This window comes from Manacus vitellinus, unplaced genomic scaffold (genome assembly GCF_001715985.3).
Source record: "Manacus vitellinus isolate BGI_N305 unplaced genomic scaffold, ASM171598v3 scaffold_18_pilon, whole genome shotgun sequence".
Classification (NCBI taxonomy): Eukaryota; Metazoa; Chordata; class Aves; order Passeriformes; family Pipridae; genus Manacus; species Manacus vitellinus.
Genome location: NW_021939324.1, coordinates 11,813,239 through 11,834,242, shown reverse-complemented (window position 1 = coordinate 11,834,242; position 21,004 = coordinate 11,813,239). Strand labels below are relative to the sequence as shown.

The 21,004-nt window shown below is 42.1% G+C and overlaps 1 protein-coding gene across 1 annotated transcript in view; it reads left to right on the top strand.

The window, feature by feature from the left end:
- The window catches only part of SERINC5 (serine incorporator 5), a 42,565-nt gene that overhangs the window by 2,126 nt on the left and 19,435 nt on the right, over nucleotides 1–21,004 (top strand). The window contains exons 2-3 of the mRNA XM_018070476.2: nucleotides 11,419–11,586; nucleotides 20,538–20,716. Of these exons, the coding sequence (XP_017925965.1) occupies nucleotides 11,419–11,586; nucleotides 20,538–20,716 (347 nt within the window). The remainder of the gene's footprint in view (nucleotides 1–11,418; nucleotides 11,587–20,537; nucleotides 20,717–21,004) is intronic.

Below are 21,004 nucleotides of genomic sequence, written 5' to 3'. Positions count from 1 at the left end.
GTCTTTGCTTTTGTTACTTGATTTATTCCAACCTTGATGAGGGGATGTTTGTTTAACATGATTAATACACGAGAAAACCAAAAGGAATAGAAGTTCTTTCTGTCTCAACCAAGCTCTCTCAAGTGTTTTGTGAGTACTGTTAATGAAGCTGGAAAATCAAGAAGGAATTTGGCCTCTCCCTCAGTGTTCCCCTAAAGATGATGTTAACTCTGTCTCTAGAAACAGAGGAGAATTGCTTGAGAAAAGATAGAACTTTATACAAGTTCTGAAAAACAGCACTGATGTTGGGTCCCTGCTTTTTTTTTCTAAAATATACTAGTTTAATGGGTTTGATATCCTGTAGTGTGAGGATCTTTTGTGGGAATTATTTTTGCCCTTTATACACCTTGTGTATGCCTCTCTCTTTCTGTGGATCTGCTTTCCTAGAACTGCCTGAGAACTTTGGCATTGCCTTTCTGAGCTGTTTAAGTATAGTTATCGTAGGTGGATGTCCGTAGCTGATATCAGAGTTTTGTTGTGAGTTAACATGACTTGGCTATGTGTTTTTGCTCCATTCGTATACCAGCAGATTTTCCTGATGAAGAGAAGACAGTGAGTGGTTAGTACTTTCAGTTTTGGGTCAAACTGTGGTAACTATCTAGTTGAAGGTGCCTGTCAGAATAAATGCATTCAGGTTTTGGAGCCCAGATTCCTGTTGTTAAAGGATATAGCAGCAAGCTGCCAGACTTCAGTGTACTTTGGTTATGCTGATTTTGCAGTCAAAAATTATTTAAAATAATCTTGCCAAATTTAAAATATCATTGCCAAATAGACCCTGGGAACTTTCTTTGAAGGAACTTGGCCATTTATAAACATTAATTTCTGCAGTTGCTTTTTATTGGGCGATGTACAAACTTGTTTTGAAGACAGTTGTGATTTTTAGGTTTCTGAGCTGTAATAAGCTTACTTAATGTTTCTTCTTTTGCTACTGTTTCATTGGTAGATCTATTTTGAGAATGCAGTGAGAATACAGTTTGACTTGGGCCTCCACAATGCTTTTGATTACATAAAAATATCTGCTTAAATTGACAGGAAACAGGATTTTACATTTGGCTTTTCTTCAGTAGTTATTCTCAGGAGAATGAAGTTGAGATCATGGTTAAAGAAAGCAGCTGTTGCAGAAAATCTTTATTACAATGAATATGTTTTTTCCAGAGTTAAATAAATGTAATTGAGATCCTTAACATTCATTTTGGGGGGACAGTATGTTGTAGCTGGGTTGTTCAAGAAGATGGATTTTTCAATTAGAACTGGTAACTATTAAAGCTCATGAAGCTGTTTTTGTAGATCTGTTAAATCTTGAGTGATGTCCTTAATACTCTTCTGCACTTAGAAATTATATCATGTAGTAAATACAGTGAGATGTGCCACAAGTTAGAGTATCAGATTTTAATTTTATACCCAGACCTCTAATTATGATTTATTTTTTTTTTTAAAGAGGGAGGGAAAAAAGGCACATCTATATTTATAAGACTGACCTCATGACTTCTGGGGCCCATAGCTTTTGGGACAAGGGAGGGAGGCCCCTGTGTCCTCTGGGCTGCCTGCCTCTCTGGCACTGCCTGTTTGCATCTTCATGTTGAGAAGGGAGCTTGCAGCACTATCCCCATGGTCTCCTTTTTTTATTATATGGTGAAAAGGATGGTTCTGTCACCCTCATCCAGGTTTGTGTGTCCTCTGAGGTTGCTGGAGCATTGTGGGGAGTATGCATAGTGTGATGTGCTGCAGTGCTGTGGGATGATGATGGTGGTGTTCCTGGCTTTCCTTCACATGGTGCTCCTCAAAACACATCTCTTCTGCAAATGGTCTTCCTGGGTGAGAGGGGTTTGTTTAGTGTGTTTAACCTGAATATTTACCTGTGGGTATTTCCACACCCTGCCACTGCTATTATTAATCATGACAGAAGATGAAACTAGCTGTCTGAGGTCAGATGTAGAATACTGTAGTGTACTCCACTTAAATGCAGTTAGGAAAAGCAGGCTGGGGAAGATCTATTTTCCCTGTTCGCAGAAAAATGGAGTTTCTGCTTTAAACGAATGGTTTCCTGAATAACTGAATTAGCAAAACCTGTTTTTCTGCAACTTTGTCCACTGAGGTTGGTACCTCATGTTGATTCCCTTTCTGATAAATACTGAACTCATGTTTAAGCCTTTTTCTTCCTAAGGGCTGAGAGATCATTTTTCTCTGCTAAAAGTTTTGCTCCTTTTCAAGGAAACTATAAGAACATATCTCTGAGGCCCAATTGGCCTGCCGTAGCTGGATAAAATTTGCTGCTGGATTCAAAAGTGATCAGAAAGGGAGGGAAAAGTGACCAAAAGACAGTGAGGTTCTGTAACTGTTGTATCATTTGCCACTGCATCACTAGGTTGGTGAAGTGCTAAGGCCTGAAAACAGACCCTGAGCCAGAGTCGACCTCTAGATGAACCTTCCAACCTCATCATCATCATGGCTGGGCTTCGCAAACGAAGATTTGGGAAGGTCTCTACCCATGTTTGTTGCAAGCATGCTGGTGGCTAAAAAGGCCAATACAGACAGGCATGTCCGGTTGCAAAAGGCACAGCAGAAGGACTCCTTAGGTGGTATATTCTGCAAGGCACAATTCTTTCTGTGTTGTCTTTTCTCCTCAAGGGTGATCCTGCGTGCTTTCTCAAAGGCATCAGCAACATTATAGATGGTGTGTCTCCAGACCTCCCGATTGGAGGCCGGAGTAGACCAATTATGGTGGTCAGTATGGCCAAGGCTGAGATGTTGTTTCAGGGAGACTTTGTATCTTCTCTTTGGGGCTCCTCTCTTGCGGCAGCCAGTGGCAAGTTCACCATAAAGCAAGACCTTCCAACCTAATGTTATTATTTAGCCACGTATCTGCTTATTAGCCAAAATTCTGTACAATCATTAGTAAAATACATAGTATGATAAGACTACACCTGTGTAAACATGTATGCTTGTTAGTAAGATATATTGGTATCCGCTTATTAGTGAAGATTTGTATCTGTTCATTAATGAGATATGAATGTATCTGTCTTTCTGTATTTAGAGACTGGTCGAGGCCATGGAAGTAGACAGCTGGCTTTGTTTGACAGTAGGTGGTCCAAATTTAAGATATAAATGTATCCATCATTCTGTATTTAGAAACTAGTCAAGGCTGCGAATGTAGACATTAGTTGGTCCAAATTGACTCCCTTGATTTTCCTCTGAGCCCTGGCCAGGCTTTAGGTGAAACTGAAGGAGAAAAGAGAGCCAGATATTTACCTCATTAAATAAGTGATGTGAGCTTGTTTGTTTAACAATTTAAAAGCGGGACCCTTTCACAGCAAAGATGGAGCCCTCACCTACGAGTGGACACACTGCATATGATTTCCCAGTTACCGGGAGTGGTTTTCCAGCCCTTCGCTGTGATTGGGTGTTCCCAGCTGATGAGCAGGTCTGGATGATGATGGTGATGTATTAGAGTAACCGGTGATGTATTTTTCTTAATCACTGTAGACACTCCTTGTAGTAATGATTAGGCGCATTGCCAAGCTTATCCTTTTGTAATTCTTTGCTATTTTCCACTATAGTAAATTTATGCACTTGTTTTTTAACGTTGGGTCTCTCTTTCTTGTGCCGACATTCGTCCACTGGCAAAACAGTTGGAAACCTTTCCCTGTCACTGTATAAGAGGTAGAAGATAGTCTTTCTCATTCCAGCTTATTTTCTGCAGAAGAACCTAAATACAACTGCTGCTTTTATTTTAATTTTTGCAAGTGTAGGTATTCCAGGATATGTTTTTTCCCATAATTGAGACTTTCATTACAGTGGATGCACTCACAGTTGTGGGTGCAAGACATACTTATTTCAGGGAAGTAACTGAATGAAAGCCTGAACTATGACTACAGTGTAAGCTGAAGGTCTCATCTGGAGTTAGTGACTGCTGTGATCCCAAACATGTGCTGATGCTGGATGGTGTTCTCAGCTTAGCCATGTGAATATGCTTGGACCTTAGGTCATTTCCAGTGTTCTTCTCAAGGACCGAAGTCAATGGTGCTTCCACTTCTTTCTCAATGGTGCTTCCATTTCTTTCTTAAGTGTGCAGGCCCTGATATGTTTTGTAATGTTAAATGCTTAGCTGCCTAGATTTTTAGGCAGTGATCAACTGACTGAATTTAACCTGCTGCTTTGTTCAGGTCACCCAAGAGATCGGCTTCAGCATCAGCATGTGCTACAGCATGAGGCAGTGAGGGACTGAGCCAGCCAGAGCTGTGGGGTACACTGTAATGTGTGTCTGTGATGGCATGTTGTGGGGAAGGCAGGTCTGTGCCTGTTTTGAAGGGAGTCTTACATACCAGCAATGTCATCATCATTTAGCGATTGAATCTTCCAGCAGTTAGAGACGGTGTGTGCTGAAGTGTTTAAACATATTAATGTTAACAGTCTGAAAATGTAGAGTTTTGCTCTTCCTTCTGTCCAGTAGGACTAATCCAAAATGCAAGGACATGTACGCTCTGGTACTGAGTTTTGACAGGAACTGTTCTTAATGCAGTGAGAAATAGTGAATGTTTTGTACCAATGTATTGGCTTTTGTCACTTTTTACGAAGTGTTAATGTCTTTTTTTTTTTTAACTCCCTGCCCTAAAGTCTTCTTGGACTCAGCACTGAAACCATCTTTTAAAGACACAACATGTTTTTGGAACAGCTCAGAGCTGTCTGTTCATTCAGAAGTGAAACAGCTGTTCCAGCTATACGCTTTTGAGTCAATGCACATGAAAATTTCATTTAGCTGCTTTTTCACTGCCATGGTACATGGACTTAGGCAGTTACTGCCCTGCATTTTGTTCTCTGTACCTGGTGATGCACCACATCGTATCTATGTGTGCTATTCTTCCTCTAGAGTCCTAGTTTTGAACGTCAGAGCTAACCTGGAGAAAATCTGCCCTTGGTATGAAGCGATGGCCCCAAATGTCATACTTTGCCATTGCTGCTATGTCTTTCCTGTTCCGGTTGCTCTGTTAGTAGCTCCTCTGCTGTGAAAGTGAGAGAAGTGACTGCAACATTAGTTTAAACTACCTGCCGATGAGAAAATTGAAATATGAAATTATAGGAAAGGACAGCTGAACCTCTCACTCAGTGGAGTGTGCTCTCAGTGAAGAATGTCAAGGGATCAATGCAAAGAATCTTCACGTTCAGGTCTGTTTGTATCAGTGACCTGAGAGTGCATTTAAAATTGCTCCCAAAAGCACACAGGTGTGATGGAAGGGCTGGTGGAGCAGAGGCTGTTCCACCAGCCTGTCGAAGGTGATGTAACCCAGACGGCATGACCCCAGTGTAAAATATACCTCTGTAAGTACAGCCATCTAGCTGGTTGTCCGCACAAGATGTGGGTGGAGGGCAGGCAGCTCCCACAGCGTGGAGTGTAGCTGCATGCTGGGGGGGAGGAGTGAGGTTGCTTGCTGGACTTTGCAGTCAGGCAAAGGAGGGACTGGGCAAATTTCAAGGAATGCAGAAAGAAAACCCTCAGCAACTTAGGTGCTGGGAGAAGTCCTAAAGCCTTCAAATGAGAGAGAGGGTAAATGTTTGGGATTTTTGTGTTGATTAGCAGAGAGAAAAGACGAGGTAATTGAAGCCAATGAAAAAAACCTCATCAAGAACCAGTGCTTGGAGAACTGTAACAGACAAATTAGAAGGTGGGGGTTTTTTTCTGTTTTCAGTGGCAGATGTGAGTAACTAGAGGGACAGACAGTCTGCCTCATACTGCTGTCAAATCCAGATGGTCTATGCTAATGGAAAATAGCTATACTACTAAGGAGTTGGATGATGTGATACACTGTGTGGTTCAGGTCAGACCAAACAATTGTCTTGATTTTTCCAAAATTATCAGGAGAAGAGCAGTTAGGCAGACTTGAGTGTAGACGTTTTGCAGTGACATTATTTTCCAATGCTGAGCTGAGTCACCACTTAGTAATGTTTGAGCACAGAGACAGAAGCTAATCGTTCTCAGTTACAGCTTAACTTCAGCTCTGCCGGTGCCTGGCAGTGGCTCAGCCACATTTTAGCTCTTTAGCCCTCCTCTACCTGTCCTAGATGCTGCTTTATTGCCTAGGTTTTGAGCTGCTTGGTGCTTATGATAGTTCTACCCTGTAGTGCAAGGCACAAGCCCTTTGCTTTGGAAACTCACCTCAAGACAGGAAACCCTCACTCAAAAACATTGTTCTGGCAACATCTGGGCCAGCATGACTTTTCTCTGAAGTCTGTTTTAATTTTGCACAATTTGCAGTGTGAGACATGCTCTTTAAAATAGGTCATCAGTTGATTCACTGGTATGTTGGTCACAAAATCTCTTGGCTTAAGTCACATGGTGAGTCTGAATATTAAATAAGAAGCAGTGAAAAGCCGGTTAAGTCAGACAAAATAAGGACAAAATAAGGCCTCTTTGGTGAATTTAGTTACTTCTGAGGGACAAACCACTGTGTAATCATGTGACTGGTTGAAGAAGCCTATGGAAAATGCATATGCATAACAGCAGTGGGTTTTCAATAATAGTCTTAGACCATCTCCTAACACTTGGGACACCTGGCATCAGACGTCTCTTGTTTTCATGAACCAGTGCACTAACAAAATTCTAGACAGTCTTTCCTGAAAGCAGAAGCCCAAGCAATGACAAATGTGTAGCCTGTTCAGGATATCATTCATGCAGGACCGGCTGCTTTGCCTGTCCAGCCTGCTTGGATGCTGCGGGTAGCTGTGAGAGTAGATGGTTGGGTGTTTTTGATAAACACTGTTAACAGCTCAGTGACTGCATTATCTGCAAATCTTATGGCCCAGATAATGCTGGCAGTCAAGTAGTCAAGCACTGCATGAAAAACTAAACTGCTCTAGGCCCCCATGAAAAGAAGCTTCAGCAAGGCACATTCCTATGCTCTGTGGACAGGCTGGAAGGCATGCAGTCTTCCTGATGCTCTGGCCAGGTTGTCAGTTAGGAGGGAAGAAATAAAAAGCTGCTTCATTTCATTAAAGTGTGAAGGTTTTTTCCTCCTTGTACTCTTATCCCTTTGATTTTTACCATTTCTACTGAAATCTGAAAGGAAGTGCTTTATTGTGATAAGTAATGGTTTGTATAATTTAAAAATACCATAGGCTATTTTGGGCTATGATCCCGAAACTCTTCACTTTGTTTTAATGATTAAGCAAAGTATTTTTTAAGACCTTTGAGATCTTTTTGGAAACATATGTGGAAAATACCTTCTTAAAATGTCACTATCTCTACAAAAGCAGCAGGCAGGGCATGTTCACTTACTTCTCACTCTTGTATCTGAACAGTTACATGTGCTTAACACTACTTTCATACCTTGTTCCGCTGATTTATCAGATTGGATCACAGCTTGCAGAAAAGTGTGTGGCAGATGTTAAGGGTATGTTGGTGGAGTATTCATTGTAGGGAACCAACAGTTTGTGTGCAAGTTGGTAAGCCTGCTTTGACCCTGTTTTGTTAAACTGTCTAACTCTTGTTAACCACAGGTTCTCCCCAGGCTGTTGGACGATGGGAGTGTGCAATATGTCCAGGCCTGCCTGTACTTGGAAGAGTGGTTTGCATGAACTAGGGGTGTTACATGTCTGCTTACTTCTGCTCCTCTCTGTGTGGATGTAAAAGTTATAGTTCCTCTGCATTGGCATGAACCCACTGCACTCCAATCGAATGAGGCAATAGGAAAATGCCACTGAAACTTCTGTTCAGAGAAGGGTGAAAGCATTCAAGACAGCTGCAAAACATTCACCCGTACTTTTCCCCTGCCCGTGCACTGTGCCCTCACATGAAATAGTAGAACCATTGCTGCTGTTGTATCAGCAACTGAAAAGGATTGATATGTATTTTTTTTCATTTTCATTACCTTTTTTTTTTTTTTTTTTTTTTTTTAGCCAGTAGATTGCTTTATTTAGTCACCCCCACCACAAGATAGGACTGTCAGGGCCAGTGAGGTGTTGGTGTGCGGCAGGAATGAGTGAGTGGCTGGCAGACGAGAGGGGAGGTAGGGGCTGTTAAGCCAGCCTGGCTACCAGAAGAAATGTCTGTGAAACTGTGCTTTGAATATTTTTTAACAGAAAAATTCCCCACACCGCTTTCCACAGCTGCTGTTGTGAAACCAGTCAAGTCAGCCATCATCCAGCACTTCAAATCCTGGAGCAGTCTGTTTTCAAGTATACTAGGATTAAAAGTTTTGGGATCTCAGGCAAGCTGGCAGCGTACCTTCCTTGAGCTCCAAAAGTGTAGCACTGAACAAAGCAGGTGGCTGGTCTATGGTGTGGAGACCTGGAGTCGTGGGAGGTTAGTGTGAGGGGGCTGGCTGGTGGTAAGGATTTGTGGAAAGCATAAATATTTGTGTAGTGTTTGTAATTATTGTCAGACTGTGATGTTCACCTGGTGAGGAGATGTAAAGATAGAGGGGCAACTGGGGTGGCTTGTGCTTGTTGCCTGACTTGTGGGAGCCTTTGGACGAGATGGACTTGAAGCCAGAACTTGCTGCAGCATGACAAACTCCTGACAGAGAAGCCTGGCTTTCAGATGCCATTGCATGGGCTTTTGAAGACCCTGGTCTTGGGAGGATCAGAGGACTTCAAAGGAGCTGTATGGACGTGGATTTTCAAGGCCTGCCAGCTGGCAGTGGTTACAGACCTTTGATTGTTTTTTGGGTTGTCTCTGTCCTAAAAACTGCACAGCATCTTGCTTCTGCAGAACACATTCACTGGAGGAGTTTTTATGTAATGATAAGCTAAATCTGTAAAAAATTTGACATGACTTGCTTTTTTTTCACAGTCTGTTTTTTTTAACATGAGAATTTGTTACTGTCTTAAAGTGCTTCAAGTGCTGAAGTGGATTTTGAGCCCCTGGGCAAGACCATTGCTGCAGTCAAAAGGCAGAGGTGAAGTGAGATGGGCCATACCTGCAGTAAAGCATCAGAGGATCTGTGTAACTTAGCTGTACATTGACTGCAACTTTTTAATAGAGAACTCTTTGTATATGGGGGCTTTGAAGTCTGTCACCCAAAGATAACATCTTTGAAACCTCTTTGGTCAGTAGGATGTGGCCAGCATTTTACTCTTTGGGACAGAGACTGTTCTCATTTATTTTTGGATAACACCTAATTCATCTTGGCCTAGTCTAGAATGTATTTAGTTACAACCAGAGTTTAAAAAAGAAAAAGAAAAAAAAAGCATCATAAAAAAACCCAAACCACCAAATTTGGGACTGTGGCTGAATAATGTAACCAACTTACTATGGTTTCCATGGCTACTTAGACTGTTTAAAGAGGTGCATCTGGAAAAAGATGAAGACACTGGTATTTTTGACCAAAATTTGCAACTTATAGGGTATGTGCTCAGTATTAGAAACTATCATTAAAGTCTAAGTAATGTGGAACAGTACATAAATGAGCTATATATTCTATTTAAGCATTTGTTGTTCTAAGTAGCAGCTCCAGGGACCCAGAAGTAGAATAACAGACATGTTGCTGGATGTAGGTGAGATATTACTGACACAGCTCTCTAGCACCTGGTGTAGGAAAATGTTGATCCCTTTACAAATGCCAAAGCTGCATTTACTTCTATACTGTAGTTTTTGATGTTATGGTAAGGCCAGCAGTTGAAGTTCATTGTGGAGACTTTGGATATGACTGATATCAAATCCTTTCAGGTTCAAAGGACCTTTAGTCTTAACCTCCCCCCCCCTTAAATCTGAAGTGGGTGGATTATACTTTTCTAGTATGCATTTGTTTTTAATTGTTATTATTCCATTTGCTTGTTTAATTGGTAATTTGACGTAGCTTCCTTATTTCCCAGGCTTGTGTTGATGCTGTAAAAGGTAACAATTTCAATACATGTAAAAAATAAAATTGATATTTAGCCCACCACTACCTTCTATTTTGAAAGCATACTTGCACTGCATACTTGCACTGTGTACTTTTGCACATAGTATTTTTAATTTCTGGCTTTGGTGCCAACACGAGCCCATGCTGTTTATTCCCCACAGCTGGAGCTTTGTGTTTTGGGGAGGATTTCTGTTTCGCAGCAGCAGCAGTTTTAGCAGCTGTGTGCTTTGAGGCCCCTTCTCTGGCATGTTATCCGGCAGTGAAGTGAGAGAAGAGCAGTGTGGGAGCAGGGTTGGACTGCCACCATTTTGTGTCTTCTGCCAGCTGAAGACATTGCTGAACAAGGGAAGGACCTGTCTGCCACCCCCTTTCTGTGGGGCTGAAGGCAGGAACCCGAGCTAGAGTGTTGCAGAGGTAGTCATGGCAGGGAAATGATAAGCTGGGAGTCAGTCTTTTAAAGACACTTCATCAAAACAATTTGGGGCTCTTGGATCAGTCAGTCTGGTTGTGGAGTTATATCAGATATGTGTGTCTGCAAACACACACATGAAACCCCCTCCTCCTTATCAGACAAGTCACTGTTGCTGGAAGAGAAAGTGTCCTGGGGGGAAAATAGCATGTGGTGGTTTGGAACCTGATGGCACATACAAGCCAGTGAAGTTTGCCTGGATGACACAAAGGTGGCACTTGTGCATTTTGAGTCCCTTGGCAAGAATCCACCTTGTACAACTGCTTACTGAAAGCAGAAGGTCCTCTGAAGGTTCCCATGGCCCCTCCAGAGGCTCAGGAAACACTGGGAAAAAGCAGCCTTGGTGTGCTCGAGCCCCAGGCACCATACCTAGCCACAGGGAGTCCCTTGAAATTGGGAGTACAGCAGGGTGAGGTTACTCTGGGTTGGCAGCAGTGAGGTTCCCTGCTCATGGCTGCCTATTGGTGTCTAAAAACCCTCCTGTGGTCATGGCTGGTGGGTTAAGCACAGAAACCATATGAAGCTGCTGCCTATTGCAAGGAAGGGCCTGGCCAAGGACAGTGCTGCCTAATGTATAAAAATAAGGCTTACATTTATATTTTTATATATCACTTTTTTAAAAGTAGAAGGCAGGGAAGGTGAGTCCAGCTTCTTTGAAAGTTAATGATACTGTTGACAGCAAGAAAGTAATGAGCATCAAGCTAAATTCCTTTCAGGATTTGTTCATACCTTTTTCCTTGTTGAATACATGCTTTTTGGCATGCTTTGTAGTTTTTGTCTTGGTGGACTCTCAGTTGTGAGTAGAAAAGAACTGAAGTATACAAGGAATTCTGTCTCTCATCCTTAGCAAATGTGAGAAAGCTAGACACTGATGTGCTTAAAAGTAGTGAATTTTCATAAACAAGACTATCTGCTTCCAGTTAAATGCTGCTCAGCTGGAAGGAGAGAACTTGGGAAATTCTGGCATTTTACAAGAAGTCTCCCAGCCTCCTTTTCTAACTTTTGCAACAGAAACCTGAAGCTGGAGTTCTTTGGTGGTTTTTTGACTTGTGTTTTTTTTGTCTTACTTTCCAGTTGGCCTGCTGCTGTGGTACTGCTGCTTGTTCCTTGTGCTGCAAATGCTGCCCAAAGATAAAACAGTCAACCAGCACCCGCTTCATGTACGCACTTTACTTCATCCTGGTGACTATCATCTGCTGTGTCATGATGTCAACAACCGTAGCTAACGAAATGAAAATGCGCGTAAGTAAGAGATCAACTCACTGCTGCCTCTGGAAGGAAAAGGGGCTCCTTCCACAATTCTTTGTGTGTAGGGGCGCTTCCTCAGAAGAGGCAGTTGATTTTCTCCACCCATCCACTTCCAAACTCAGACATGATGATTTACCGTGCTCACCCTCTTCCTGTCACCCGCTGAGTATGTTTCACAACAGGAAGTGTCAAGGCCTTCCTCTCCTATTGTGCAAAAATCCGCTGGAGCGCACCCACTGCAGGTTTGCTGCACAGGTAGTGTCACAAGAGGCTTACTAGGGAGCTTTTTATAGAACAAATCAGTTCAGTCTAACGTTGAGTTCGTCTCTGGCAGCTTGTTTGCTAGCAGAAGCAGAAAATTAGAAAATAACTCTTCAAGTGTTATAATTTTAATTCTGTGTTCTCGGTGCTGTATGACAGACTACTGCAAAGCACAGTGCTGCAGAGCCTTTACAAGGGCTTTTCTTCAGTGTGTTGAGTCATTGGCCTCTAACAACAGCAAACATTGTTAATCTCTAGTTGTCTTTTTAATTAAAGATCTTCAAAAGCATGAAAGGAGCTGTGGCTAAAACTAGATTTTAAAACTCAAGTTTCTTTCAGAATCTTAATATAACTTTCCTAAGTGAAATGCTCCCCTAGCCTGGTATCGCTCACACACAGTAGACCTGTTGTACCACATATTTGGTACAAGCCACCACTAAGCCACCTGAGTAGTGTAAGTCCTCTCTCTCACCCTCTACCAACTACAAGAATGTAAGTCTGTTTCTAAGCAGGTGGAACAATGGCTGCATGGCTTAGTTCTTAAAAATGAAGGTTCTGCACCAAACACATCATTGGGCCTGCTTCAGGGTTGTGAATGTGCTTGTCCTGGAGGTTCAGAAGGCTTCCCTCGCTGCAGGCATGTAGTTGTTTTGTGTTCCCCTCCCAAGAGAGTGCTGTGGGTGCATGATTAGGGCTGTTTCCTCACTGAATCGGTTGCTGGACAAGCTGATGCCCTGCTTAAATCCTGCACTTTGTTTTTGGTTGTCTCTGAAACGCTTTCCTCCACAGCATCCCAGATCCAGAAGCTGGTGGCAGCACTCTCTCCCTGCAACACAAATGAGCCAGTGGGCTTATGGTGGGCTAATTTGAGGGCTTCTGTGCTCTGCTGCCAGTGACCTTTCTTTCTTCCCCTTGTACCCTCTTTGTATATTCTGTCCTAATTTTCTTTCATTTAATAGCACTTTGCGTGAATTATCCTACTGCCACCTTCTTATCCCAGGCCACCAGAAGTTGTTGACAGCCCTGTAGGAGAACCCAGTGCAGACATGATGCTTGCCTGTGAGCTGTGACTTGAAAATTGTTCAACATGTGTGTTCTGAAATTGCTTGCCAGGAGTTTCTTTGACTTACTAGATACTTAGCTTGGCAATAAAGTGAATAAGCCAAGGAACTGGAGTATGTGGGAGACAAATTATGTGCTCATATCCAAATTTCATAAAGTTGTTTTCCATCAGTCATGTGGTTTTAATGCAGCTTGTATCCCTAACAAAAAAATACTCCTTACCCAACAGAAAAGTGATTCAAGAAGCCTTCAACAACATGCTTTTCAGTATTGCCAAATTTCTTTTACAGTTTATAGTCTTGAAAGCTCAGTGTGGGAGGAAATGGCACAAAGAATAGCTGTTACTGTGAAGTCGAAAGAGAATCACCCTCTTAGTTTAGAGCATTTGAAGTCTTTGAATGGGAAATGGACCATCTGAAAGTAGGCTTTCTTTATCTGCTCTCTAATTTAATAATTATGTTTATAGCTGTTAAAAGTTCAAAGACCCCTGAAGTTAATTCAGCCCAGTTGTAATAGAGCTCACCTTGAAAATATTTGTTCCAACTAACCAGTCTCAGCTTGCCAGCGATGAACTGGGTTTTGAAAGTGTGGGATCAAGGAACACTCCTAGCTCCTGAAGCCAGACTGTAAGCAAATGCTTTGCATGATGTTTCTGGGACCTCACCTTCTTGGCTTTTTTTGAGAGAAATCAGAATTTTAATTAATTAGATTTTTAAAAAAAAAAGTTTGTATTAAAAAAAATTAAAATTTCAAACTGTAGTACAGTCCTTTATGGAGACATAATCTTAACAAGGAATCATGTCTGCTTTATCAGTTTAGAGTTCAAATACTCATGCTGATCTTAGATGACAGAACTCTGTCTTTTGGTCAGTGAGAGGGTCTGGGTTTTGGTTTTTTTTGGTTGATTTGCTGTAAATTCCCAAGTCTAAAGTAGTTCTAAAGGTATTGTAGCACTTGGTCCTTTGGCGTTATTTTGCAAGGAAGCAACAGCAAATGTACATCTTTTATGGACACCTTAATCAGAGACCTTTTAAAAATGTTTGTATTTGTTTTGCAGTATTTGTCTACCCCCGTGGTCATGCATTTTGTCTATTAAAAGACATTTAGGACTTTTTTTAGTTCCCAGAGCCAGCTCAGAGCTGAGGATGTACTCTGTGCCCTATGACGTGGCTGGAAAAAAGAGGAGTCCCAGGGAGCTCAGCTTCCACAGCCTTACCAAAGGTGACAGGTAGACGAAACAATGTGTCACTGGGAAGACAGGGTATCTGTGAAGTATTTGGGTATTGTTTCAAAACCTTGGTTCCTAATCTAACCATCACCTTTTTATGGACATCCTTTTTCTGTGGTAAGCCTTAGGAAGTGAACAGTGTCCTTTGAGGAGATGTTCCTTCTCTGTTAAGGTTTTCACTCTTCCCCATCTCCTGAGCTATTCCAGTGCCCACAGGACACCAAGGGAGAGGGGCCTAAAGGGTTAAATTCTGAAATATTTGCAATGAAACCAAGGTATTTGTGTTTGATCTCTGGGGAAGAAGCAAGAGGCAATGGAGGGGCAGGGAAAGAGCCTATGGTTTTGACCAGGAAAATATTTTGAATAGTAGGATGCAAAATTGAATTTAGCGGAGCAATATTGTGTATCAAGGCAAAAGATGGGGTGGTTCATCAATCAAGACATGAGAGCCCTAGCAGTAGGGACAAAAATACAGAAAAGACCAATATGCAATTACACAAAATGGTTTAAAGACTTGACTCTGTTCCAAAATTAGGCAAAGCAGAACCCAACTTGAAGTTCTTCTATGCCTTGATCCCTATGTTACTTTTTTTTCCAGTTATGTAAGTTTGGATTTTTTTAACAGATACAGCTTTACTCACAAGTGGTCTGTTGGAGCAAAACCTTGAATTTCACAGGCTTCAAAAGGGTAATTGAGAGAAGAAAAGAGACAGAATTGTTTGGGTCTCTCAAAAGAGTGTTTTCAAATTTTGTGGTTGTTTTAATTGAATTTTTAATGTTAAAGCTATTTCAAAACTAGTGGTTTCAGTCTGAAAATATCAATATCCTACTTAACTAATGAAAGGAAAAATAAGAAAGATGTTTTCAGGAAGGCAAACACCAGGGAAACTCATTTCATTTGCGTGAAAGCATTTCAGTACTGGATGGTTACACATTCTGGCAGAACGTGCTTTCAGGCTTGTTTCCTTGGCTAGGTTTATGTCTTGGTCCTTAACTGCATTATTGTATGTTATACCCCAAATTTGCTACCTAAAATAAGCTAAGTTTTTAAGTGCAGATGCCCATTGTTTATTTCTGATAAGAATTTAGCCATAGATTCAAGATAACATGTGTTTTGGTCCAAGCGTTTTTTAGTTTTTTATTTAGTTTCTCAGCCACTCATGATATGTTTACCTGGCTTTTTGCTCTTGTTTTTCCACCTACACAGATTTTTTTTTCATGCTTCTTCCTTTTCCGTAATAAAGTTTGTCTGCCGTATTCTCCGTCTTTGGATGAGGACATCCAGATGAAAGCATTCTCTTTCAGGCCCATTTCTACACACTTCTTTCTTCCTATTCTCCCCCTAGCGCTGTTTCCCACACTCCTGCACTCACATGTTTGGGTGCAGACAGACCCAAACTCTGAGGTGGCCAAGCCCCCTCAGGCTGGTGCCTGGATGCACTGTGGCCATGTTGGCTTGCTTTTTGCACTGCTGTTATTTCAGGTGCCTGCAGCTTGCAGTGAGGGCAAAGCAAGTTCAGGGCAGTCTCTCCCTGCTTCTCGAAGATGTTGCTCGAAGTTGCTGAACATCTCGAAGGGCTTCAGTGCACACTGGAAAATTACAGACTTAGCTGTGGTGACATCACTGCTTGTACAGCAGCTGAGGCGCTTATGTTATTTGATAGGATACTGAGTTTCTGCAACAAGAATGCTTTGTCCTCTACTCAGTGGCCAAAGAATTTAGCTTATGTTGCTTTTAAAGGTATAAAAGTAGATATTTCACTGTATCATGGCAAATGTAATCTGTGACCTAACAGCTGTGAAAACTATCCGGCAAATGGAAAGCATGGTAAACCACCATGGAAAGCATGGTATATAGGGTGGACAGGTTTCTCAGCAGCTGAACATGTTTCAGAGATACAGATTTAAAAAAAAATTAGTCTTTTTTATCTTTCAGTGAAGTCACATAAGCCTTGATAAATTGTTTCCAGCAGTAGACCAACCTCTCACAAAAACATCAGTCCTATTGTCCTCAGCATTGTACTTCTGTTTATTATCTGCTGGCATCCCCAAGCATTTGGTATTATTCTTGTTTTGTCCTTTAGGGTGACAGATCTCCTAAACGGGCATTCAGTCCCATAGGACTGTTCCTGTGGCCATCACTTATTACTGCATAGTGTTGTGGATACTACATGATGGCTGAGCTCTTTATTTGTGTAGGCACAAACTGAGCTATTGTTCTTGTGTATCTATCTATTTTCTCTCAGCCAGATCTGTAAGGAAATTACTTCTTAATGGAGAAAAGAACATATAGGGTCAAAAATCCCATCAGTATGCAATTAAAGAAGATGGCCATTTATGGTTACCAGAAATTTGCTTTTAGTTAGCTAGACAATCAAATCCTATGGGTTTGGGTTTTTTGTTTCATTCTGTAAGTCTTGTAAGCAAAATCATGCTTGGTACTGTTATAAGTAAAATCAGCACTAGGCTCAAATATCGTAGTAAAAAGTTTTATTATAGATTTATATAAAAATCAAATAAGCAAATTACAGCGCTGGGTGACTTAGTGAGCTTTCCTTGCTCATCCAAGGCACACTTCAATAATTTCCAATCTGTCTTTTATAGGTTTGGAGCTGCTTATCTCTTTTAAAATCCCCTCCTTTGTTCATCAGGTTTATCTGCGCAGGCTCTGTTCTTGTTGCCAAGAGGCTTTACGCATGCGTATCTTGTTGCTAGGAGACAAGCTCGGCTCTGTTCACTTCATCCTTTTGATGTAGTCAGCTTTTTCTGCGCATGTGCTATCTTGCCACTGGAAGAAAGTTCTGTTCTCTTTTTCAGTTCTTTTTCTTATTACATAACATAACAAAATATCACTAATTATGGTAACATAACATTATGGTTTGTGTGATATATAAATAATTGTGATTCGTGAAGCAAATGGGTGACTACATTAAAAACAGACTAAAGAGATTCTAAAACTTAACTACACCCCCACAAGGAAACAAAACAGACCCTCCCAAGGTCAAAAGGCCTAAAACCTTCTCACTATCCTAAGGATGAAATATAGTACAACTTTAAGTCTTTAGGCGCCTACTCGTCCAAGAGTACATGAATTAGGACTGGCTGCAGAGATAGCTCTTTTAACCTTAGCTGTAAATATAATAGAACTTTAAATCTTTAGGCGCCTGTTCGTCTAAGAATACATGAACTATGACTAGTTGTAGAGATAACTCTCAGCTTCAGCTGTGAGAAAACTTTCACATTAAACATTTAGCCAAAAACTCACAGAATATACAGGTATATGATACAATCAATATGCATGAGGTAGTCAAGACAAACACTAAATGAAATTATTACTTGAAACTTATAGAAACTTGGGACTTTGTTTATCGCAATTTGTAATTACAGTGTTGCAAATATAATTTGATAAGCAAATTATCTCTCCTTTGGTCTTTATTGGCTATCACAGTACTAAGAACGGATCTTGCAGAAATCTGTCCCCTTGGTGAATACTATCATCTATATAAAACAGATAAGTAATTCTCCCAGAAATATTGTTAGTTAGATATTATGTGTCTTTCTAACCTTTGCTGAATGATAGTTTTTATAAGCAAAGAATAGGAAAAGATTAATTGACAGCCCAGTTGCTTTCCCTGGCATTGCTGTGGCCTTTTGGCTTGCCCTGGCATCACTGTGGCTGTCATGGTTTGAAATTGGCCCCCCCCTGAGAGGCTGGGGGGCTCAGAGGTGACTGGGTGCCAGGGCAGTGTTCCCTGGAGAGCCAGTCACCATCCATGTTGTTCGCTTCTGCTCAAAATCATGTATCACAGCACTGGAAGTGGTTGGCAGTTCTGCTGTTGGTGTCTGCTGCGTGTAGGTGGAGAAGGCCAGGGGGTGGCTGGGCTCCCTCTCTCCCCCTCCGGGGGGGAAGAGGGGAGCCCTGCAGCCCCCCCAACTCTGCCTGGGCCGGAGTTGGAGGCAGCATTTGGAGTGTGTACTGTGAAAGAAGAAATTCACAGCACCTGAGGTAAGAGGAGAGAGGCAGGCTTTGCAGCCAAGCCCTCTCCCTCCTCCTTTTCTGCAGTGAAGCTGTAGAGGGGGGCTTTTTCTTTCCCTCCACTGTCAGTGGAGGAAGGGCTCAGCACTGAAGCTGAGCCAAGAGACGGGCCAGAGGAGGTAGGCGCGGTGCTCGGGAGAAGAATCCCAGGTGAAATTGGAGACGGGCCAAGAGCTCGGGAGTTGCCCTGCCGAAGCTGACCGGGGGCAGCCGAAAACTGACTTGGAGGAATGAAGATTCCAGGATGCGTACGTTGATAAGCTACACTGCAGCAGCCTACAAACCGAGGTATGAGACCGAGAGGGAGAGATTACACAGCAGACCGAGGAACAAAGACTCAAAGCTATCTTCTTGGAGAAAAACTGATTGAAAAACTTTTCCCTTGGAGAAAAACTGCCACAAACAGCTGGAGCTTGGTGAGGGGGGAGCATTCAAGCCCAGAACACTCCCACGAGAGAGAGAGAGTGGTTACATATCAGCCTTGAAAGGCTCTTCCTGGACTAAAGTTAAAGGGAGGGGCTAAAAGGACTGACAGAAATGTAAATATATATATATATATAGTTGCTTTTAGTTTGTACAGTATATTTATTTGTGTAAATAAATGTATATACTTTCCCCTTCCCCTATAGAAGCCTCTGGCCTAAAAGTTTCTCTCTGGTGTTAGGATAAATTGTGGGAAGGGGTGGGGGAGCCTGGAAATTGAATTTTGGATTTCTAATGTGGCTCAAACTGCCACAGTGGCATTGATAGTTCTCATAATTATTCCAGTCAATCCATTTGCTCATTTTGAATGCTGGTACATTTGCCTGGTCTGACATTTCACTGCCTTTCAAGACCTGGGAAAAGTGTTGCTGATGCTGCAGACAGTTTCTCAGGAGCTTTCAGAAAACTCTTGGATGCAAGTTAGCTACAGCTGCTCATTTAATGTCCAGCTTCTAACGCATTGGCTACTCATCTCTGAGTTTTTGCTGAAAGAGCAACTCACAGTAGCCCAGCTTGAATCCATTCTCGTAATACCATGCAGCTGCGTTCAGACCTACTTTTTATCTCCTCAGCTGTTCTATCTCACCTGGGATCAGCTCTGTGTTGTAGTTAGGTTTCCTGTCCTTAGCTCAGCAACTCTGTTGCTGTGAGCTGCTAAAATAATTTCTCTTTGAGAAACTGCACAGAGGGTTGTAGAGCTCCTGACTGGTTTGTTTCCTGGAACCAGGGTGGAAAATGCATACCCTGCTGAAAGAGGCAGGGTTTCAGAGCCCAGTTGACTGGAAGCTGGCAGTTTACTTGTTTGTCCCTTGTTTCCTGCATCTCAGAGGGGTTTCGACCCAGCTGGGAATGCTGCTTAATGGCTTGCTCCCAACCCCTGTTTGTTCTTTCACTGTCCTTGATTTGTGTACTGACCCGCCTGCTGAAGGAAGAGGTTTCCTTTGCCAGAGTTATTTATTTATTTGTGCGTGTTGTGTCCTGCCACACGTTGTCTTCTCTCTCCTGCAATTACTTGTACAGGTAGCACCAATCAGCTCCAGAGGGCTTCGTGTGTTGCTCAACTGGTCTCACCAGCTTCAGCTGAGGGCTGTAAGCATACAGAGGCCCTTTTTTCTTTGAAATGGACAGTGGTTTTCTAATTAAATGTCTGTATTTTTGTGAAGCTGAATGGTTCCCTGGCTGTGGGGGGAGGTTCTGCACAGAGGTGCCTCAGCAGTGAGTCCTGGCCGCACAGACCTAGTTTTTTGAGCACCCAGCCTCACGTCCGTGTGCTGAAACTGAAGCCAAAATGTGCAGCTGTTTGCTTTCCCCGTGTGGTGAGACTGAGGCCTCAAAGGCAAATATTTAATGAGTCAAGAGAAGGGTGGAATTTTCCTGCCTTTCTGTTAATTTTAAACAAAATCAGGGCAACTGGCACAACTCCCTTTCAGAGAGTGTAATGGAGAGGAGGTTTGGTGGCGCTTGGGTGTGCTTCAGTCTGCATTGCCACCCGGGGCATCCCAAGCCACTGGTATGTCTCACGTAAGCTGAACTGCTGAAGCAATCAGAGTCTTTTGCTGTAAAGCATGGGAAGAAGGGAGAAGGTCCCCAGGGGGAAGGGATAAACAGTAAGGAACAGGGATGTCTTGAGCCAACAGAGCTGAAAGGAGGTGGACTTGTACCCCAAAGCATCTGGAAGGAGTGGAGGTTCTGAAAATTTAAGTACCTTGTGTTTTACGTTTTGTTATAACCCCTGAACCCTTAAATACAGGCTGAAGGGGTGTCAATAGTGAAAGGTGTTAGAAGCCAGTGAAAAGTCCATGATGCCTAGACATAGACATGCTTGTTTATGAGGGCCTTGTGTCCTAACAGCTTATAACATGTTCTGCTTTTCAGATTCCATTCTACAAGGAGATGTGCAAGGGTATTCAGGCGGGTGAGATGTGCGAGAAGTTGGTGGGATACTCTGCAGTGTACAAAGTCTGTTTTGGAATGGCCTGTTTCTTCTTTTTATTCTTCTTGTTCACCATCAAAATTAACAGCAGCAAAAGCTGCCGAGCATACATTCATAACGGGTGAGTTTTTTGTTTGATTTCTTAATTTTCACATCTCTTTAGTGGTTTGTGCCACCAACTTTCCACTTGGGTGTCATAGTAGTAAAAAACTCCCTTCAGTTAAAAAATTGATTTTACTGCTATTGTCAGAAATAGTACAGTCAAGTGAAAACTAACTAAAGTGGTAATGAGGGGTTTTTTTACCTCTTGTTGGGCTTTAAATAGAGATCTCTTGTGGTACTTTATTTGAAGACCTCTAATTCCTATTACGAACAGGTGATTTTTTTTGTTTGTTTTTTCCTCTGATCC